At 34.9% G+C, this 18764-nt stretch overlaps 2 protein-coding genes across 6 annotated transcripts; both read right to left on the bottom strand.

Annotated features, from left to right (window-relative positions):
• Window positions 1–318: 318 nt before the first annotated feature.
• On the bottom strand, window positions 319–11381 carry LOC135671092 (glycerol-3-phosphate acyltransferase ATS12, chloroplastic-like). Of its 4 annotated transcripts, XR_010512643.1 has the most exons (15): window positions 11282–11377; window positions 10343–11191; window positions 9575–9672; window positions 9233–9319; window positions 9050–9147; window positions 8386–8443; window positions 6543–6644; window positions 6413–6474; window positions 6196–6306; window positions 5089–5167; window positions 3835–3954; window positions 3651–3764; window positions 1887–2067; window positions 572–717; window positions 319–513 (listed from the first exon to the last, which is right to left on the bottom strand). XR_010512643.1 is itself a non-coding variant. In XM_065179022.1 (14 exons), the coding sequence occupies exons 2-13, from the start codon at window positions 10680–10682 to the stop codon at window positions 1933–1935; spliced, it is 1404 nt and encodes a 467-aa protein (XP_065035094.1). In that variant the 5' UTR covers window positions 10683–11191; window positions 11282–11378; the 3' UTR covers window positions 319–720; window positions 1887–1932. The 4 variants fall into 4 exon arrangements, 3 of the variants coding, with proteins under 3 accessions (XP_065035094.1, XP_065035087.1, XP_065035104.1); XM_065179022.1 differs by having other exon boundaries at window positions 319–720; window positions 11282–11378; XM_065179015.1 differs by having other exon boundaries at window positions 319–717.
• Window positions 11382–11577: 196 nt separating this feature from the next.
• Window positions 11578–16524, bottom strand: LOC135671116 (uncharacterized). 2 transcript variants are annotated; one of them, XM_065179063.1, is made up of 6 exons: window positions 16297–16524; window positions 15094–15194; window positions 13942–14462; window positions 13741–13848; window positions 12218–12326; window positions 11578–11888 (listed from the first exon to the last, which is right to left on the bottom strand). In XM_065179063.1, exons 1-6 carry the CDS (start codon window positions 16369–16371, stop codon window positions 11849–11851), a joined length of 954 nt encoding a protein of 317 aa, XP_065035135.1. In that variant the 5' UTR covers window positions 16372–16524; the 3' UTR covers window positions 11578–11848. The 2 variants fall into 2 exon arrangements, with proteins under 2 accessions (XP_065035135.1, XP_065035142.1); XM_065179070.1 differs by lacking the exon at window positions 16297–16524 and adding an exon at window positions 15712–16226.
• Window positions 16525–18764: the final 2240 nt, after the last annotated feature.

Genomic DNA, 18764 nt, shown 5'->3' with positions numbered 1-18764 from the left:
TTTAAAATATTTATTTTCTAATGATCGAACATTCTTTTTTGATTTAATATATTCGATAAATTGATGAGACATCTAAGTTGATTAGTATATTATTATACGTAGATCTCATGTTCGAATCTTAGTGTGAAAATCCACTTAAAAAAAAAACATATGAAAGAGTACTAGGACACAAAGAAAAATCTCATGTTAATTTATCACTCATAATAGGATCTATTTGAAACGTCAGATTTTTGGCAGATAAATTAATGACCGCAACAGTCGTAAGTCTGAATGCCGTAATCCAAATCAGCAAACTCGAGTTGGACCAAACTATTACACTTGGACCCAAGAAGCAAAGAATGTCATATCTGATACACGGGGATACACGAAATATATTTGTACAGAAAAATGGTTTGTCTTCATACAATTTGTTAGATGTTTGAATGCTCATAAAGACTTGAACTGCAGCAGTTTTTGTAAAGCTGAATCCTCCCTCGTTGATGCACTACTACTAGCCTCCTCGTAGCAGCCCCCCTACGCATGTGGAAGAGTAAGTTAGCGATGAGTTGAGTCGATGCAAGTAGCGTTTTACCTTGAGCGCCGGTAGGTAATTTTGTGCACCCACGCCCAAAAGGCTGCAGAATGTTCATATGCAGGTCAGTGCTATGCTATCGATGGGTTAATCAGCTGCAAGGCCGCCAGTGGAATTAGTGCAAATATTTAGGATGGGAAATGGATCTGCTGATCAAAAGTAGAAACATTACTATGAATTAGTCTCCAAGAATGTCACAAAAAGTCAATAGAAATTAATGAATTCATCAACAAGCAGAATGTCATAAAAGAACCACCATTTCATGGAATCCACAAGAGTAGATACCCAGAGTCTCAAATGATGTATGCTAGGTTGTAAAATCATGCTGTTAGAAACCACTGTTCCCGAATGATACATAGTGTCTATTCTTGTTGTTGCTCTTCTATATTGTGTCTTTTCGGTCATTTTAAATAAACAGGAAAAAAGAAACCAGTTGAAGGTAGCACGAACATTTGTTTGGATGTTACTGATGTATGATATATGTATAGGATTTGTCCTGATCATAGAAACACGAGATGTACAGAGTGAGAGCGGAAAGAAGTAGAAAAATGTAATTGCTTCAAACTTAATGTGGTTATTAAACTCTAAACAGACTTTAAATAGCCAAGAAAGTTTACATGTAGCAGTCGAGACTCAACAACTTGATTAAGTTCTTTTTCCAATGTAAATTTATTCAGGTCACAATATTGAACAAGAAACTCCAGCTTAAATTAGTTAACATATCTTTCCAGTAGCTAATTTCAAAATCTAAAAGTGCATAGATTTTTGCTAGCATAAAATATGAAAATGTACCTCAACTATTTAACTACTTAGCCAACCCCAATTCATGATGGCAAAGAAAAAAAAAATCCTCCACTTTGCAAGTCCTAAAACATTTTTCAAGTCACATGGTTATAAATAACAATATACCATTAAAATCAGGAAAGCATCATGTCACTATGATCATGGCTGATGTAAAACAGTATAGCTATCATCTATGGTTCTATTTATATGTTCTCTGCTTATGGCTCTTAGCACATCACTTTAAATAAACATATCCCAGCCCGAATTTAAAACTTTATATGATCCTAGGAAAGAACAGGTCCCCACTAATTGTAGTTAACACATTGAGAGAGAAATATTTAACTGTTGTATGGCAAGTTGAAGAATCAAATTGGATTACTACATGCTCAAGTGATCATACATACCAAGCCTCTCATAAATACCGTGAATAGCCTGAATGTGAAAATTCTACAAGTGCTTATGACATGCAGATTCAAATAAATTTATCAAAAGATAAACAAAACGACTCCTAAATTTGTCCAAGGTCATGTACCTGTAGTTATGACAATTTTAAGCAAGAAAACCTCCGAAAGAGAGATTCAAAACCATGGTTGTGAAAGTGAGACGACGAAGTTTGATGCATTTAGTCCTTGACATCCATATATAGCAGCTTTAAGCACACTGTACTGCTTAATCACGGAATCATACACAGCCTGAGAAAAAACCTCCTTAGCCTGCAAAGCCAAATGCTGACATGAGAACCAACATGATGGGTAATGATTGATAGACTGCTTATCTTCAATTGAGATATTGCATTCATACAATGGGTTATTATTGTATTCTAATCCAACAAGAAAATAAAAAGTTGTGGTAATAAATAACAACAAAGATCTTGATGAGAAAGTATCAGGAAAATTTTACCACAAAAGAAAAAGCTGACTTAACAGGTATGCATGATAATATTTCTTAATGAGAATAATCTATTAGCCTTTCCAAGATAGTCTTGGACAAAAGAAGTTGAACAATTTGAGAAGTGATAAGTTGATGCAAAGAACATCCAAGTAGAGGAAAATTTTTAGCATTAAATGTATATTTGACCAGATTCATATCAAGGAGGCTGCCAAAAAGTATTTAAAGTGGCTTTATGGATTAGAGTATACACATTTTTCTCAAACTACTAAGAAGCTATAAAAGTCTAAAAAGTAAGGCATTAGATATACACTCAAGACAAGCACCTCGCAAGAACAATTTCAAAATGATAATTAGTTGCTTTGATAACCAAGTTGTTGAAATATCTAAACATGCCTAAAATATATCAACCATAGCAGATGAAATAACTCACAAGTACGAATTTCCAAGCAAATAAGCAATAGCCAAAATTTGCCAAATGTAACACAATGATATCAAAATGAACTTTCATCACGCTTCTATTGAGCATATTCCATGTTTAAATAGTGAAATTTGGAGCCAGAGTCATGTTGCTCTTTTGCAACTTTAATTTCAAGGATCTGAGTCATGAAAATAGCTTTGCTTGCAAGGCTCACAAGGGAAAGACTGCACAAAGTTTAAGCCTCCCTAGACCAGTCATTGGCAGGAGTCTCATGCACCATACCACTCTTTGTTTGCATATCCTATATTTGCAACAAATGCCTATCAGAATATGTACAAATATCCTATCACATAAACTGTTGATGCACATCTTTTCAACATAAAAAGGAGATCTTTTGTTACAATAGAACTTTGAGCTGAGGGCGGACATGTCCAAGGCATAGTCACCATAGCATCGGTCATATGGGGTCAAATGGTATCTACAAATGGGTAACGCACAAATGACAGCAGAATAAATCTCCTTTAAAAAAAAATTAACTAAACAAACATGATACAATCCCCAAAAGGATGTGTACACTTATCTTATGGTCATTCAATTTACTTCCTACTATAGTAATTCCTTGATAATAGCTTAAATAGCTCATCTTCCCCAAAATTTTCTCTGAATGTACCTCAGAATTTAAATTGTAGCACATGAATTATAACTGTGTCCTGCATCCTACGATTGTTGAAGTTAATTTGCATTGATTTACACCTGATGGATCTTCTTCATGACAAATCTAAATAGATTGCAAAGTCAGAAATTGTTAAATAGAAATCTAGCTCACATTGGCAATTCAATTCTACAAATTAACATAAGCATCAACCAGTATCATCCCTAATGGCATCAATGATTTAATATCAGAACAAGCACATCAGCACAGATAACAACAACAATAGCATCTGTACTTCATGATCTGGATAGTAATGTTAAAATTTTATCACTGACCATTTCAGGGTTCTCACAGCCAGCTGTGATTTCATCGTAGTTCATTTCAGGAGCCACCGATAACCCAATTCCGTGAAAAGAAATTTGTCTTCTCTCGCCAATTTGCTTTTCTACCTACAGAGAGCATATGATAAAGAAACACAACATAGTGTGTAAATCTAAACCACAACTCTTTGGTAAATACCTCTGGTGGTGGAGGCATGACCTCATAACACAGCATTGCTAGGGGATATATGTGCCCTACTACACCAGAATGGTCCACCAGCCTCCTCATATTGTCCACTGAAGATGCATCAAATGGCGCCTGCACTCAATATTATCAGTACAAGTAACGTAATGACAATTAAGGAAATGAATACAACCATGAGTCAACAGAAGGATAATGGTTTTCTGATAACCTCTAGTGTAGAACAACAAGAAAATGCTACACAAAAGTGTTTCATTTGATTCTTCTTTTGAAGTCATTAATCTATCTTATAAGAACCCTTTTACACTGTGATCTGCATTAGATGGATATTTTCAATGCCCAACTTTCTTCTGGGTAACTTCTTGGTCCAATAGGCCAACTAAAACACAATTACAACCAGATAACCCGAGATCTGATTTTGGCCTAGTGTTGGATACGATAGGAATATATCTTGGAACCCACATGATAATGACTGATCTGTTGTAGCATATGCTTAGGGGTTTATTTCTAGGAGTAGGTTGCCACCTAAAACTTTTTACACATGTTCCTAAATATTGTGTGTAAAAAAAAACCTCTCAAGTTGAACAAGGTCGCCAAAGTGGAATCGCTCGTATGACTCAGGGCCTTGTATTGACATAGCCCTCCTCCTAAAGCTAATCCTAGGAGATTCCATGTGGTCCACACCTCGATGGCATGTCAATCTCACACAATAATAGTTGAAGGATATAGATACAACTTTTAGAACAAATAAAGAGTGCACAATTACCAGAGTTCAAGAAATTACTTGCAATACAAGATAGATGAATATAAAGAACCATAGTTTTTTATATATCTAATTGGTAAGTGGCTTCTCAAAAAAATTAAGGATAATTAATTAATGTGTGCTTTTAACAAAAGAGAAATTATATTAAAATTGATAGAAATATAAAAGGATGTAACAGTAAACAAGGCTCCTGCCGATGCAGGATATGAGTAGGGTCAATGCACACAACTTACTATTTAGAGAGGTTATTTTTGTGACTTAAACCCTAATTTTTCATATCATAATAGATCAACATTACCATTGTACCAAGGCCTGGCCTTGATAGCAAAAGTAATTAAAATATGATGAATATAAATTATCAGCATGAAATATTATGTTTTAGCAAAAAAAATATTACGTTTTGTATTTCAAAGCTAAAATATAATGAAATCAATCACAAATGAAACAAATCAAATAGGTGATGCACAATTGTATTTGAAAGAACATACTGGATGCCACTGCCCTGTAAGTGGATCAGGCCTATCCCTACCACCGCTCGGTGCAATCCATATTACCTGTGAACCCCTCCTATATTTAATAATATTAAGTTAGAACATAGAAAATACAAGTAGAAAATAAATACAGTGAATTGGATTTTATAAGATGGACAAATAGACAAAATTATGAAATTTACCAAGCAAGATATATCGATAAACCACAACGCATTATATGCTCAACATGTATGACTCATTTTTTACAGAAAAAAGACAATGACAGAACTCATTTAATGCTAAAGTTGTCAAGAAATCATCGCACGTTCAGGAGAACTCAAGAGGTCCACAGATTGCAGGTATAGTCATTGTGCAAATGCACATGCAAATTAGCAAAAACCATTGCCTTAACACAAGATCTGATCAGATAGTAGACGAAACAGTAAAGAAAACAAGCATCAGATCTATCAAAGCAAAACCAAAAATTGTCCTTGATAATTGAGCAAGCTTTTTTTACTAGGGTCAATGGTAATGCATCTATCATAATCAATTTGGCTATTTATCATTTAAGACAACTGTTATATCAGCATCGCCTAAACAACTTCTTCTGGCATGTACACAGCCATGCTGACCTCAGCACATGCAAAAACCCTTTAGAACAAGATTAATTTTTGTCCGTCATAAAATTGATAATCGTAAATGCATAGCAATTGATGTTTTGATGACAGAGGAAATGAACTTTTGAGTGCCTATAAATAGTAGTCATGTCATATCCTCATATAGGTGTGATTCTATTAATTAAGGTAGAGAAAGGTCTGATGGGGAATTAAGGAGGCCAATTATCTTTCAAATCATTCTTTTCATAGAGATCTCAAAACTCCAAATTCTAGGCCATGTCATATCATATCTTCTATTGCCTAAATTATTCACCTGCCATCTTCATAACACTCACAAACATAGGATGCATTTGTTTACAGATGAAAGTATTCTTTGTCATGTGTTCTTTGATAAAAGAGAAAGACGCCGAACAAACAAAAGAAGTCCAAGTTCTGAAAACATTTATAAGAATAACGAGAAACAGAATAGACTTCGCTTTATATAAATAACATAAAAACACAAGCAAACCTCAAAAGCAAAGCCATTTCCTTTAGGCTTCGGGTATTTGCTCTCCGTTTCATTTCAACAAGCTCAGGAATATCATGCATGTGCTTCTTTGAGTACACACAGATAAGATTTCTGGCAGTCAAGAACACATTTCTACTGGTATAAGTGCCTTAAAGTAGCTGCAAAATTGTACTACAAGTATTTACAGCATTTTGGATCAAAAAAGAAATCGAAGCACCTTCCCATGCTAAAGGGCTTGCAAAGTGGATCTGTAACAACTCTATCTCCTGCCACAAAAACCTGAAGTATAAAACACATCACTTTAATAGCACAGAAATACATACAGCACAAAATGAAACTCTTATTACCATTTTCTCAATAAAATATGAATTTGTTCTTTCAAGCAACAATGAAATGAATGCTGGATCTGGTTCTGTCTGATGGTTGGAGAACAAAACAATGTTATGGCCCTACATAATACAAAAGATTCTTATTCTCAATATCAAGCAACCAGAGAAGAAATATAATTAAAAGCACAAATAGCTCGAGGATCTAAGTTGTTGCAAGATGATGATATAGTTATTCCAAAATTTTAGGAAGAATTTAAAAGAAATAAATGGAGGAACAAGGCCTTCAACTCATGAAATCAATCCTTCACATCTATCTTGAATCATGTTATCATGCACTTGTCCAAAAGCCAAAAGGACAAAAGCAAAAATGACATAATTGATGCACAATATATTTAAAATGAAGCATGTAACCATTATTGACAAAGGACTGCATGTCACTATATGCCTATGCAATACATAACAAAAGAAATAACAAATAACTGTCTCATAGTATATTTAACATGAAGCTTATAGGAGTATTACACAAATGTATGTCTACTAGCTAAGCATGATAAAACCACCATGATAGGATATGGCCCTCCTATTGGGACATTCTTCAAAAGGAGAATAATCCACGTCCCAAAGAGGAACAAGAGAGGAGAAATCACTACTTATCTACCACTACTTTGTTGCCCAAAAAATATAAGCAATATCAAGCATGATTTTTAGGTCTTACAAGCTTTGCAGAAAAAAATGTTACCCCACAAATTCCTACAAAAATAAAACTGTGGAACTTCCAAATTATGATTCTTATTAGGTAAACAACTTTTCTAACATCAACACATTTGAACTCTTAGGCACTACATAAACTTAAAAAGAACTTCAAAAAATCCGTGGACTAACTAGAAAATTGAAGATGAATACCTGTGAAAAAATCACAAGAAAATGAAAATCTTAAATTTTATCTTAGTCTAACCAGGAAACCAACTAGAAACTAATCTAAAATTAGCTCTTCTCTTTCCAATTTGAGATTGCAGTCAATGGATGTCATCCAAGCCAATGTCTTGCTTGGTCTTGGCCACAAAAAGAGTGGTTTAGGGTTCAGCCATTCCGTAACACAGTGGATGCACATGTTGTCAGGATATCATAGTATAGAGAAAACATACTACAGTATGGTAACAAAGTTGGAGTCCTCTATCTTAAGCATATTAAACAACTAATAGAAACATATGGATATGATGAATAATAGTGTTAAGTGTTAACAGAGCTCAATGCTAGGAAACATTTGCAAAATCGATCCCAGATTAAGGAAATCACTAGACAATTCTAACAATAATGGTAACAAGATGCCAAGTGTTATTTATGTAATTTTCAACCTCAATATTAACAGCACACATCATCAATTTCACCAAGTGGTACCAGCTATGGTGAATGAAATGACTATAATACCAAGCAGGAAGTAACGTGTACATACATAATATGCAAATCCCAGTAAAAGCTTTTTCAATAAATGATTAGTAATAAAAACTATTGCCACATTTGAAGTACCAATTGAAGTTCAATTTAGGAAGTTGTAGGGCATAAAATAAAAGAGGTTAGTAATATCATTACAATCATAACTTGAACCTAATTTACTGAAAGCATTAACAATATAATCTCGTATAAAATTTGGATGCAATGAAGTGACAAACAGCTGAAGCCTTTCTAAGACAATATTTTTTCCAAGAACAAACATTATTTGATATCAAAAGCTTACATTATTAGTCATAGCATGTAATACCTCAAACAAAATCAAACCGGAAATTCTAGTGAGTACATCATAAACTTTAGCAACGAATAGTTGATCAGCAATAATGATTAATCATCAATGATAAGCGTGCACCTTCTTAAGTTTCTCTTCCATGTCAAAGAAAAGGGAGAGGTTGCCAATGAATGATGTTCTGAGGACAAAAAGAAAATGAATTAAATGTCATCAATTTACCGAAAAAAGATCAATTCTCAACACCAGAATTCAGTCTTAAAAATTAAATACTTGATTTATGGAATTCTCAAGTCTCTGGTGATGTATGTCATGTGTGTTACAACAAAATGATTATTTTTTGGCTCTAAAATCTGTACAAATGGAAACCTCCCAGTCTTATTCAAATTGAATAAAAACACAATAATATGATAACTGTTGCTTCATATGACAAAACATCAATCACTAACTTATTCTGATGTTGGTATTCTTGCCAACTCAGTTCCAGGCAAGAACCATACTTGCTGGTAAAAATAAAAGGTCGAGATAAATGAGAAGATTCAACTATGTTAATTGCTCAGTTTAAGCACATGCAAATTGCAAGAAAACCTCAATTAATTTCATTAAGAGAATGTGCAAATAATGACAAATAACTGTCAGTTAAACAATCGAGCAATATTTTCCCCACATTACAATCATAGACTCACAGCTCAGCTGATCTCAATCAGGATAAAATTTTGTGCAGGTGTTCATAAGCTAACTAGAGAATTTAACAAGGCATACGCAAAAGTGCAGATTTTTAAACCACCTGAAATCTATCAATGGTCGGACATAATTTTGACCAAACATGTAGTAGTCAAAAGGCTCTCGTATTGCCTTATGATAAGGGCAAAAGCTAAAGGGATCCTGCAAGTGATACAGAGATACTTATTGAGAACACTGACAACACAGTCTAAACAGCTACAAAACAATTAAAGGTGAATGCCAAGACCTCAACATCCAAGAGAATACGATCAAATGCAACAGCCATATTGGATAGTATGATCTCGGTAGCATTAGGAACTCCACTTTGCATAACCTGAAAGTTACATATATACAGATTTTTCATGTAGTGTCCCTTTCAATGTGGGGCCAGTCTACTAACTAAAAATATAGTACAAAACAAATTCCTCCTCTAGACAAAGAAAAAAAAAAGATCAAGAGCAATAATCCACTCACATAAATCTGTTTAACTTCTTTAGGCCTACATATTATTTCAAATTTTCAAAAACAATTTCTACTAAGAATGTCTCCTATCTTTCAGAGAATATCTGTATTTCAGAGCTGAACTTACAGCATCACGGTAGTTATAATAGAGTTCTTCCAGTTTTGTAGCAATGTCTGAAGAAAGGTTTCCAGCTTCAACTTCCTTGCTTATACAAAAAAGTAGCTCTGCAGATAATAACAAATGAAATAAAGTTGTCACAGTAAACTTCATGACCTCATTTTTTTTTTTACAAAAGCAATAACTCCGCTCCCAGTGGTAATGTTCTTTTAATTTGAAAGACAAAACATTGCCAGCACGGTGTTGGGCTAATGTTCTTTTAATTTGAAAGACCACAAAGCAGAGACAAATTTTCGTCATGTCAATGACTTAACAACCTAGAGGTGTCAACTTAATCAAGCATCTTTTTGTCAATTAGAAATTTAACAAAATTCATGAGGTTAACTTTCCCAACCCTCAAGGATGTAAACTCAAGTGCGCTACTACATGTGACGCTCCAAGGACTGATTGTTATCTATGGTACACTGAAAGAGAATTGTGGAGATTTTGAACTTACTCTTGCTTTGGGAAGTTTATCCATCATGCATGCCAAATCAAGACAGGTGGACAAAGCTTCGTACCAACTTGTGCAAATTGGGATTAGAGTGTTAACTAAAGTTTTGGCAATTTAAATAGAACACAGAGAAATCGTACTCTTGACAAAGAAAGCACACACAGTATTCCCAAACTAACACCTAACATTCTTTAAAGTTTTGCCATCAATTGAAGCAACCATATTGGAAAAAAAGCAAGAATAGCATCCAACAAACAAACAAGGAAACCAATAACAAGTCGCACCTTCTTCATTCCGAGCCCTAAGAAAACACCTAGAACGTCCGACCTCCTCTTCTGCCCCCATATCGGAGGCAAGAACCGCCCTTCGGATTACGCCCCTCCAACACTTCCCAACCGGTTGCACCATCGCCCTAGCCTTCGAGCCGCGGATCTCCCGCCCCCATCTCGACCGAGCCGGACAATGCAACCAAATGCCGCCCCCAAAACCCGAATCAACAGAAGAACCAGGAGTAACCGGAACCCCACCTTCCGCCAACCATCCAGTAGTGCGAATGGGAGCGGAAAGCTTCACGGCCGACGACGTCGCCGTCCAATAATTCAGTGAAACAACGGAAGAACTCATCAGTCGTCGGAAAGATCGAATCCCGTATCAAGAAATCGCATCGAGTTCTTGAGAAATCCCTAAAATCGCTTCGAACCCAAGCACAGCGGAGCGGAGAAGAGAGAAAGGTGGGGAACCGGTCGGTTAAATTGGAGGGGAGGAGATTTATAGCGAGCGGCTGCCACACGTTCATTGGTCGATCCAAAGGTTCGATTCGCGAGCCGTACATATATAGGAAATTAAAAAGAAGAAAATAATTTATTTATGCGGGGAGGAGCGAACAAGGGAAGACGAAATCATCTCTTTCCCACGTAAGAGGAACGACGACACAGGTGGATTCCGACTGCTGGAACGTTAGTCCGCGCTTCTTTTGTTTGGGCATATGACGGTGCGATGGGATATGCCTATCTACAGTGACAGGTGGTGGTTGGGCAGCCACCGAGAGGTGGCGGATAAGCTCAACGGATTCGACGCTCCTGACCGTCTGATTGGGATGCTCGTCGGCTTGATCCCGGCTACTCAGCGATGGCCTGTAAACGAGGCTCGAGTTCGTCAAAAACCATGTCACGCGGCAGAGGTCAAGGCAATAACCAAACGGATTGACGTGACAAATGGTCTACCTTGTCGGTGTACCGAACCCACTTCCTGAGAAACCTCAATCATCCAGATTTGTTGCAGTTTTCAATGTTCGTACGGTGCAATTTTGCTCTTTGGGGAAGTTTCTCGCCCACTGCAGAAACTAACAGATCGATGATTGGCAAACAAATGCCTGAAAACATATTTGCAAAGGCTCGATGTAAGCAATAATATTTCCAAGAATTCATCATCAATCACTGCATGATTCTTGTTCTGCTAGTAACAAAATTCTTAAATGGCCAAGAAAGTTCATGCTACTGCTGATTCGGCTACATAATAATGATAAAAAACACTCCACATATCCACTAAAGACATCAAGAATTTACATGAATTCTGCCGAAGCAACGAACATTAATCCCATACATACCTCAAGCGGAAACTGAAACTTAACAGAACAGTTATGCATGACAGTCGAGCAAAATTCTAGGCAAGTAAAACGAGATGTAGCGAACTTCTCTTGAATGTGGAATCATGATATTAATAGTTTCCAGCACCGAACAGAACATGCACCTGTTATCGCCCACCCAAGACATCATGGAAGCCGAAGATTTCTATTGAGGAGCTTTTCTCCTGGATTGCTCAGAAAGGTACCTGCATCACAAGCAATATATAAGATCACGTTGCAGTAGTTAGTTGAGGTGCTAATAGCAGAAAGTCCATATGATAATAGAAGATAAATATGGGTAATAAAGCAAGCGAGTTCTAGTACACATATATCCAGCAAAATTTAGTCTGCTCAACGGTGTATACAAAAAAATAAAAGAATATGTAACCATAATATTTTTGTAAAAATAAATCCCGAACCGGCACTTATATGCATATATGGAAAGATTAGGCAGATGGTAACGAGGTAAGCAGTGAACACCACAAGAAAAATGAGAGTTGTAGTGTTTGGTCAATGAAAATTAAAATCCTCTTGCCTGCCAGTGTGGAATCCTGCAGAATACCATGCACTTAGGACAACAGCAAGATCAGTTTCCTGGTTGGTACCACAATCTGAAATTTCTTCTTCCTTTCCCTTCTCCTTTTCTACAGTCATAAGAAGAACCGAGTTTCAAATATGATTTCCAAGAAAATAAGTATCAGGCTGAAGAATAAAATGTTAACAGTCTAATACAGTACTTAAAAATGCATACCCATCGCAAATTTGAGATGGTGGAAGATGGAAAAAAAAAAGTTTAAGGTTCTAATAACAGCTGAATCCTAGAAGAGAGAACTTTGGGAAAGTAATTTTGATATCGACAATCATTTTGCATAATTCACCCAAGTTGGAGGTCACAGTACAATATATTATATTGATGCATGTTGCCTAGAAAAAAGTCAAATGAATGTCCCAAAAGGCCCAACCCATTAAGTTGAAAAATAAGGTCACAACATGCCCAATAACACCACCCGTCTGTTTAATCATCCCAAGTACTAAGTGAAAGCAACAGGAACATTGCATCTCTCTCCTCCCCCTTGAACCCACCCCGTACCACTCCCACAATGAATGGCCAAAAGCCAACTCCTTTTCCTTCCCGCCAATTAGGTCCTGAATAAGATAACATGCTAGTACCAAGGTGGTGTGACAGAATAACTGTGTTGATGTGCTGTATAGGACAATTCAAGAGCTACATTCCTTGCTGCAAATCTGGTGCTACATCTCAGCTACTTCTTTGTATATAAGATGAACCTTGGGATTTTGGTATACCATTTATACCACTTTATTATTTATGTCCATTGCATGAGAGAGCACACAAAATGAGGGTTATGTAGGTAGAGATCCTTCCTATTTAATCATCTTTCTATCCTTCTTCATCAACCATAGTTATTAATTCACAAGGCAACAGTCGAACAATGAGCAGAAAGGGACTTGAGATATGGTTCTTTAAACTTTAAAGTAGGAGGAGACTCAGTGTTCATTTAATATTGGTAAGGCAACATTGTCACTTTTGTAGATCTGCTTGTTACATAGAAAAACTAAAAAGCATGAGAATTTGACATCATGTTTCTCTACAAGTATAATAGTCAACAAACTTTGCAAGGTGGAAACAAGTTCTAATATTTGTAAAAAAAACATGTCACTCATTTGTACTGAAAACATTTTTCAGTGCAATGCCACAAGCATAAAATTTAGGACTAGGATAAGATGGAAAGGACTCAATTACATCTTTATTAAAATAGTCCAAAGTTATCACAACAAATTGTCAAAGTTGTGTGCATGTTTTGTATATGAATTAACCAAAGCCCAAGATAGTATCACAAAAAAATGGATCCTTAGTGTGGATCAAGAGGCAAAATCTCAAGTAAATCATGTATACTAACATTTTAATGAAACAATAAATTTTCAACAAAAACCATTAGGGATGTGCACAAAGCAACCGTGTAATGTCAAAGGGAGCAGTCTTTATGCTCAATATCAGATATTTCTTCGGTGAACTTAATGCTTTTGCAGCAATCATACCTGTTATTCCGACAGCTTGGTCATCCATATGAGTGGCCTTCTTTGAAGGATCTCCTGTGCATGATGCGCCAACAGAACATATACCACTTTGAATGTGACCTTGACCACCTGAGGCATGTAGCAGGAAACCATGTAGCACAACGAAAACCTAGATTTATGAAGACAAGTATATAGCAACTGTGAGAGAACCGAAGTGTTAACCTGAAAATTGATGAGGAAGTGACATAGAGCAGCTTTGTGGCCAGCAATAATAGCCTCCAAATGAAGGGCCACATATGGCACAAGAAGATGCTGTGATTGATGGAAGAGCTAAAGAAGGGCATGAGCACAAGGAACATATTGGTTGTGAACAACTATCAGAAACATTATTGGTTGGAACTTGCTCTGCTTGATGTTGGCCAGATTGAACTGGACCTTGGTAATTCCAATAATTTGCTTGCTGGAGTTGTTGGAGAACCTTTTGCCTCTGCTCCTCGAGTTCATAATACTGTTTAAGGAGATTATTGTACTCAACACTTTGTTGATAATTATATTTATCAGTCTCCATAGCAGCTACAGGGAAATCTGACAAGCATGGATTAGACTCTGTGGGGCATATATCTGCACCTAGACTGCCTTCTCGAGACTGAAGCCCTTCAGTAGATGTCAGATCCTTGTAGGAAGGCATATTAGTTTCTGTTACATCCTTCATCGCATTATTCTCACCATGGTCATCTATTTCCCTTCAAAAGAAACATAAAATTGAAGAGATGGTACTATGAACTTCAAAGCCCACAAATAATAGAAAGAAAGTGCATAAACAAAAAAAATCTAATTGTTCCAACTTTTTTTGACTGCAGAAAAATTGCTTCAAGATTCACCTAACATGCTTTAAAATAGTGTTCATCATAATGATCCTTAACAGGAAGCAAACAGGTAGGAGAGAAATTTAAGAACAGGAATGATCCTTGACAGTGTTTTGAATTTGAACACTTACTGCAGCATAAATTAATTGGAAAACTTAAAATACTTGATAATGGCATGTTTCAGCACTATTTTCAGGGTCCTATGTAAAGAATGTCGTCAACATCAAAATTCAAAGGAACAAGAGTCAAAAAGAATATGATGGGAGTTCCATGATCGCATATAAGGCCTACAGTTAAAGGGATAAAGAAGTACCATGTTACTATGGTACTGAGACACTGATACGATAGTGAAATTAGATACACACTTTTATTTTGTATTGTAAAGGACATGATTAGAAAATTCCTATTAATATTAAGGAGAAAAATCACACACACTTCTTTGGATATCTGAATGGAAGCAGGTTAAACCCCACCCATCAAACACCAAAAAACCCAAATAAATAAATACCTTGTCAAAATCTCAGTATGCCCAGGCTTGTCTTGATTACTTTCACTTGTAAGTGTTTTTTCCTCGAGAGGATTGACTGGATAGCTTTCCCTATGCATTGCCTGACAGAAGGCCATAATTATCAGAAAAATGAATGAGCTTCCTTCTAATAATAAACACATAATCAAGAGCACCAAGATGCTTGAAACATTAAAATGCAGAACGGCAGCATCAGATTTAGATTGTCACTAGAAACAGGCAAGCTTTTCTTGAACTAAATTCTTAAATTCTCAATCAAATAACTCCAGTAGAACATGCAAACTACATCTGATTATCATCATATCATGATTTAGACAAGATATATTGAAGAAGAAAACAAGAGGGAAACCAAAAAACTTGAAACATCTGCAGCTTTTCAAGATGCCATATGCCACAGTGACCTAATTTTTCAGTGTGCGGAGAAATTTTGGAACATCATTTCTTTCTGATGATAGGAAAAAATCATTCAAGGACAATCAATCAGCAAAAAGAACATATAAAGCATAACATGGAACCAGGAAGCAATTAGGTAGCACAACATAAGAAGGAAAATGATAGTTAGAAACATAAACTAAAACTGGCATACACTCTTTACATTACCCTGATACCAAGACCAAAATGTTCTTGCTAAGGCGATTTCAGTACCTCTGATGTAAGTTCAGCTTGACTCTTCTGCACAAGAGAATTCACATCTATCATGTTCACAAGAGATCTAAGACTAATTACATTTATTCTTTTTGTATTGACAAACTACAGTTGCCAATCGTATTAAAACCCTACGGCCTTAAACCAAGAAACATTGCTTTAAGAGCATGCAAGCAACAATTTAAGGGTAATAAAACCCCCCAGGGAGCATGCAGAGGAAGGGGAAGAAAAACCCCCAACAAGCACGCCGGCAACTGGTAATTCTTAAGGTAACAGAATATAGTCCTAATAGCAGCATCTCAGTGTATCTTCAATTGGGGGAACTGCAGAAGATCCACGGAATTAAACCCTACCAGCAACATTTACCGCCGCCTAGTCGAGGCGTAACCACATCAACTGGCCTTCCAGATTACACCGCAAGAGCCCAAATGAAATAGCAATCGAGAAACCTTACTCAAAACAAAGCGAGAAAGAAAGGAGGAGAACAAAAGGAACACCCGAACGATCAAAGATAAAAGAAGGAAACGGAATACAAGATACCTTGTAGGTGGACATGGCGTGATCGAAAGCATTGATGAGAGCAGAGTCATCCCAAAGATCGGTTCCTTTTCCCATCCTTTATTCTTCGCCGGCCGGCCTTCTGGAGAGCGAGCACGAGAAGCTTGACGTCTCGACCACCGTGAAGTGTGGTTTTAGGGTTCGATTGGCTCCGGTGGCGGCACAGTCGAACAACTCAAATATAAGCTCGTATTTGACGTCCAAGATGATAATACTCGCAATGTTCCAACCATTTGAACTGAGTTATCTAATTTTTATATTTAATATTATTTGATTGAATAAAATATTTGAGTAATTTACTAAACAAAATCTAATAATAAAGTTTTATCATTTTTTACTAAGGTATCTATTTTATTTATAAATCTAAAAATACCCTTATAAGAATTGATCAGTCTGATTCAAACCTAATCATCCCCAGAGCTGGTTCAATCTGATCTAAGTCTCAATCTGAATCAATTTGATTGAGGTCGGATCCTTCGAAGAGAATTTGGGTCAAATCCTAACCAAAATTAGGTTAGATTTAAATCAAAATTTAAGGGATACTAATCGACGAGGGTTATAGTAAATAAGTGTTAATATCCTTCCATCTCTAATAATGATATCTTTTAGTAAATAAGTAACTGTGATGGTGATCACATCTCTTCAACAACAAGAATTAGGTCACTTCTCTAATGATCTCATCTCCTCTCCAATCATGAACGTGTGATCTTTTCGTTAGTGACGATATCACATCACCATCCATAAAAATAAGATATTAAAAAGAATCCAAATTTTGATACCGTTACTAATGTGTTTTCAAAACTTTACGTAATTAACAAATTAAATTATTTAAATTATTTTATTTTACTTACGATATCACTATAAATGTGTATGAAAATAAAGAGATAAGTATATAGATATTATATATTGGTGTAAACAAGTATACCAAAACATCGTTATATATTGTGTTCTATGATTTAAAATAAATGATATCCAACTAAGCGTCCAATACCTTGAAAAATATTAGATATATGTATGGTAACTAAGGATCAAATACCTTAAAAAAAATATGATAGTCATAAAAAAAGAATTAATGAGTTGAATAATAAAAATAATAATAGTCAGGACTAATGTACATTGAAAAAAAAAATCCTTTATTTGACTACTTATTGACTCTAAAATTAAAAAAAACAAAAATTAATATAAATATATTAGAATATGATATTATAGTTTTTAAGAAATTTGAGGATAATTGGAGATATTCAAACTCAAGTTACACTCAAGTTACTATAGATCATAGATTCAATATAGGAATTTCATATATTATCAATTAAACCATAAAATGAGAAAAAAATTAAAAAAAATAATACAATAGCTATTAAAAATATGTTATTATAATTTTAAAAAAAATTTAAGTATGTTTAGAAATAATCGAAGATATTTACACTTAAGATACACTCAAGTTATACTCAGATTATGCTCAAGTTATACTATGTCACAGATTCAATGTATGAATATAATATTTTTTATTAATTAATAATTTAAAATTTAAAAAATAATGTAATAGTTATTAGAAATATATTTAAATATGTTTAGAGATAATTAAAAATATTTACACTTGAGTTACCTTCAAATTACACTTGGTTTATACTGGATTACAAATTCAATGTAGGAATCTCATATTTCGATAATTAATAACTTAAAAAATTAAGAATAATCATATAAAATGATAATAAATATGTTAGGATTATGTTATGAGAAGTTTAGATAGCTATAGGGATAATTCCCCTATTTACACTTGTATTACGTTAGGGTTACACTTGAGTTATACTCAAGTTACACTTTAATTTTAGTTTATTTAGTTAGTCATATTACTTGATTAGAATATAAGAGTGTTGAACTTATTTTATATGCTTTGTGATGTTTATGTTTAAAATTATTATTTTTTTATTTCATCAACTTTGGATATAATGTCCCCTATATATAACCTATAATTTTATAGGTATATAAAGAATGGCACCATTAAGAGATCCCTTTGATTTGATAGAAAAAAAGATAAAAGAAACTCGAGTATATATATTTTGCGTTTAAATATATTTTGCACTGCAAGGGTTTCAATTGCACCTAACTGTGATAAAAAAAAAATTATTGCAATCGTAATACATGTCATTTTAACTGTTACATATAATTGTTGTTCTTAAAACCCACAATTATATAGAGACCTTATGGACAACGATTATTAGATAAAGACAAATTGGAGAAATATTTTCATCATAGCTTTTCTGAAGAATTTTGGTACAATACTCTCCATAATTTAACATTTATTACATCTGTTTTATTTATTTTTTGTTAGGAATTCTTACTTTTATTAGCTCTTTTGTTATAAATGATATTGTTTTGGTAGAAAGAAATAATGATATCCTACATTGAACATAATTTGTTATTTCCGTCATCCTTTTCAAGGTGGCGAG

Source organism: Musa acuminata, chromosome BXJ1-4, assembly GCF_036884655.1.
Source record: "Musa acuminata AAA Group cultivar baxijiao chromosome BXJ1-4, Cavendish_Baxijiao_AAA, whole genome shotgun sequence".
Taxonomy (NCBI): Eukaryota; Viridiplantae; Streptophyta; class Magnoliopsida; order Zingiberales; family Musaceae; genus Musa; species Musa acuminata.
The sequence above is the reverse complement of the archived record's forward strand: the minus strand, read 5'-3'. Positions and strand labels throughout refer to the sequence as shown.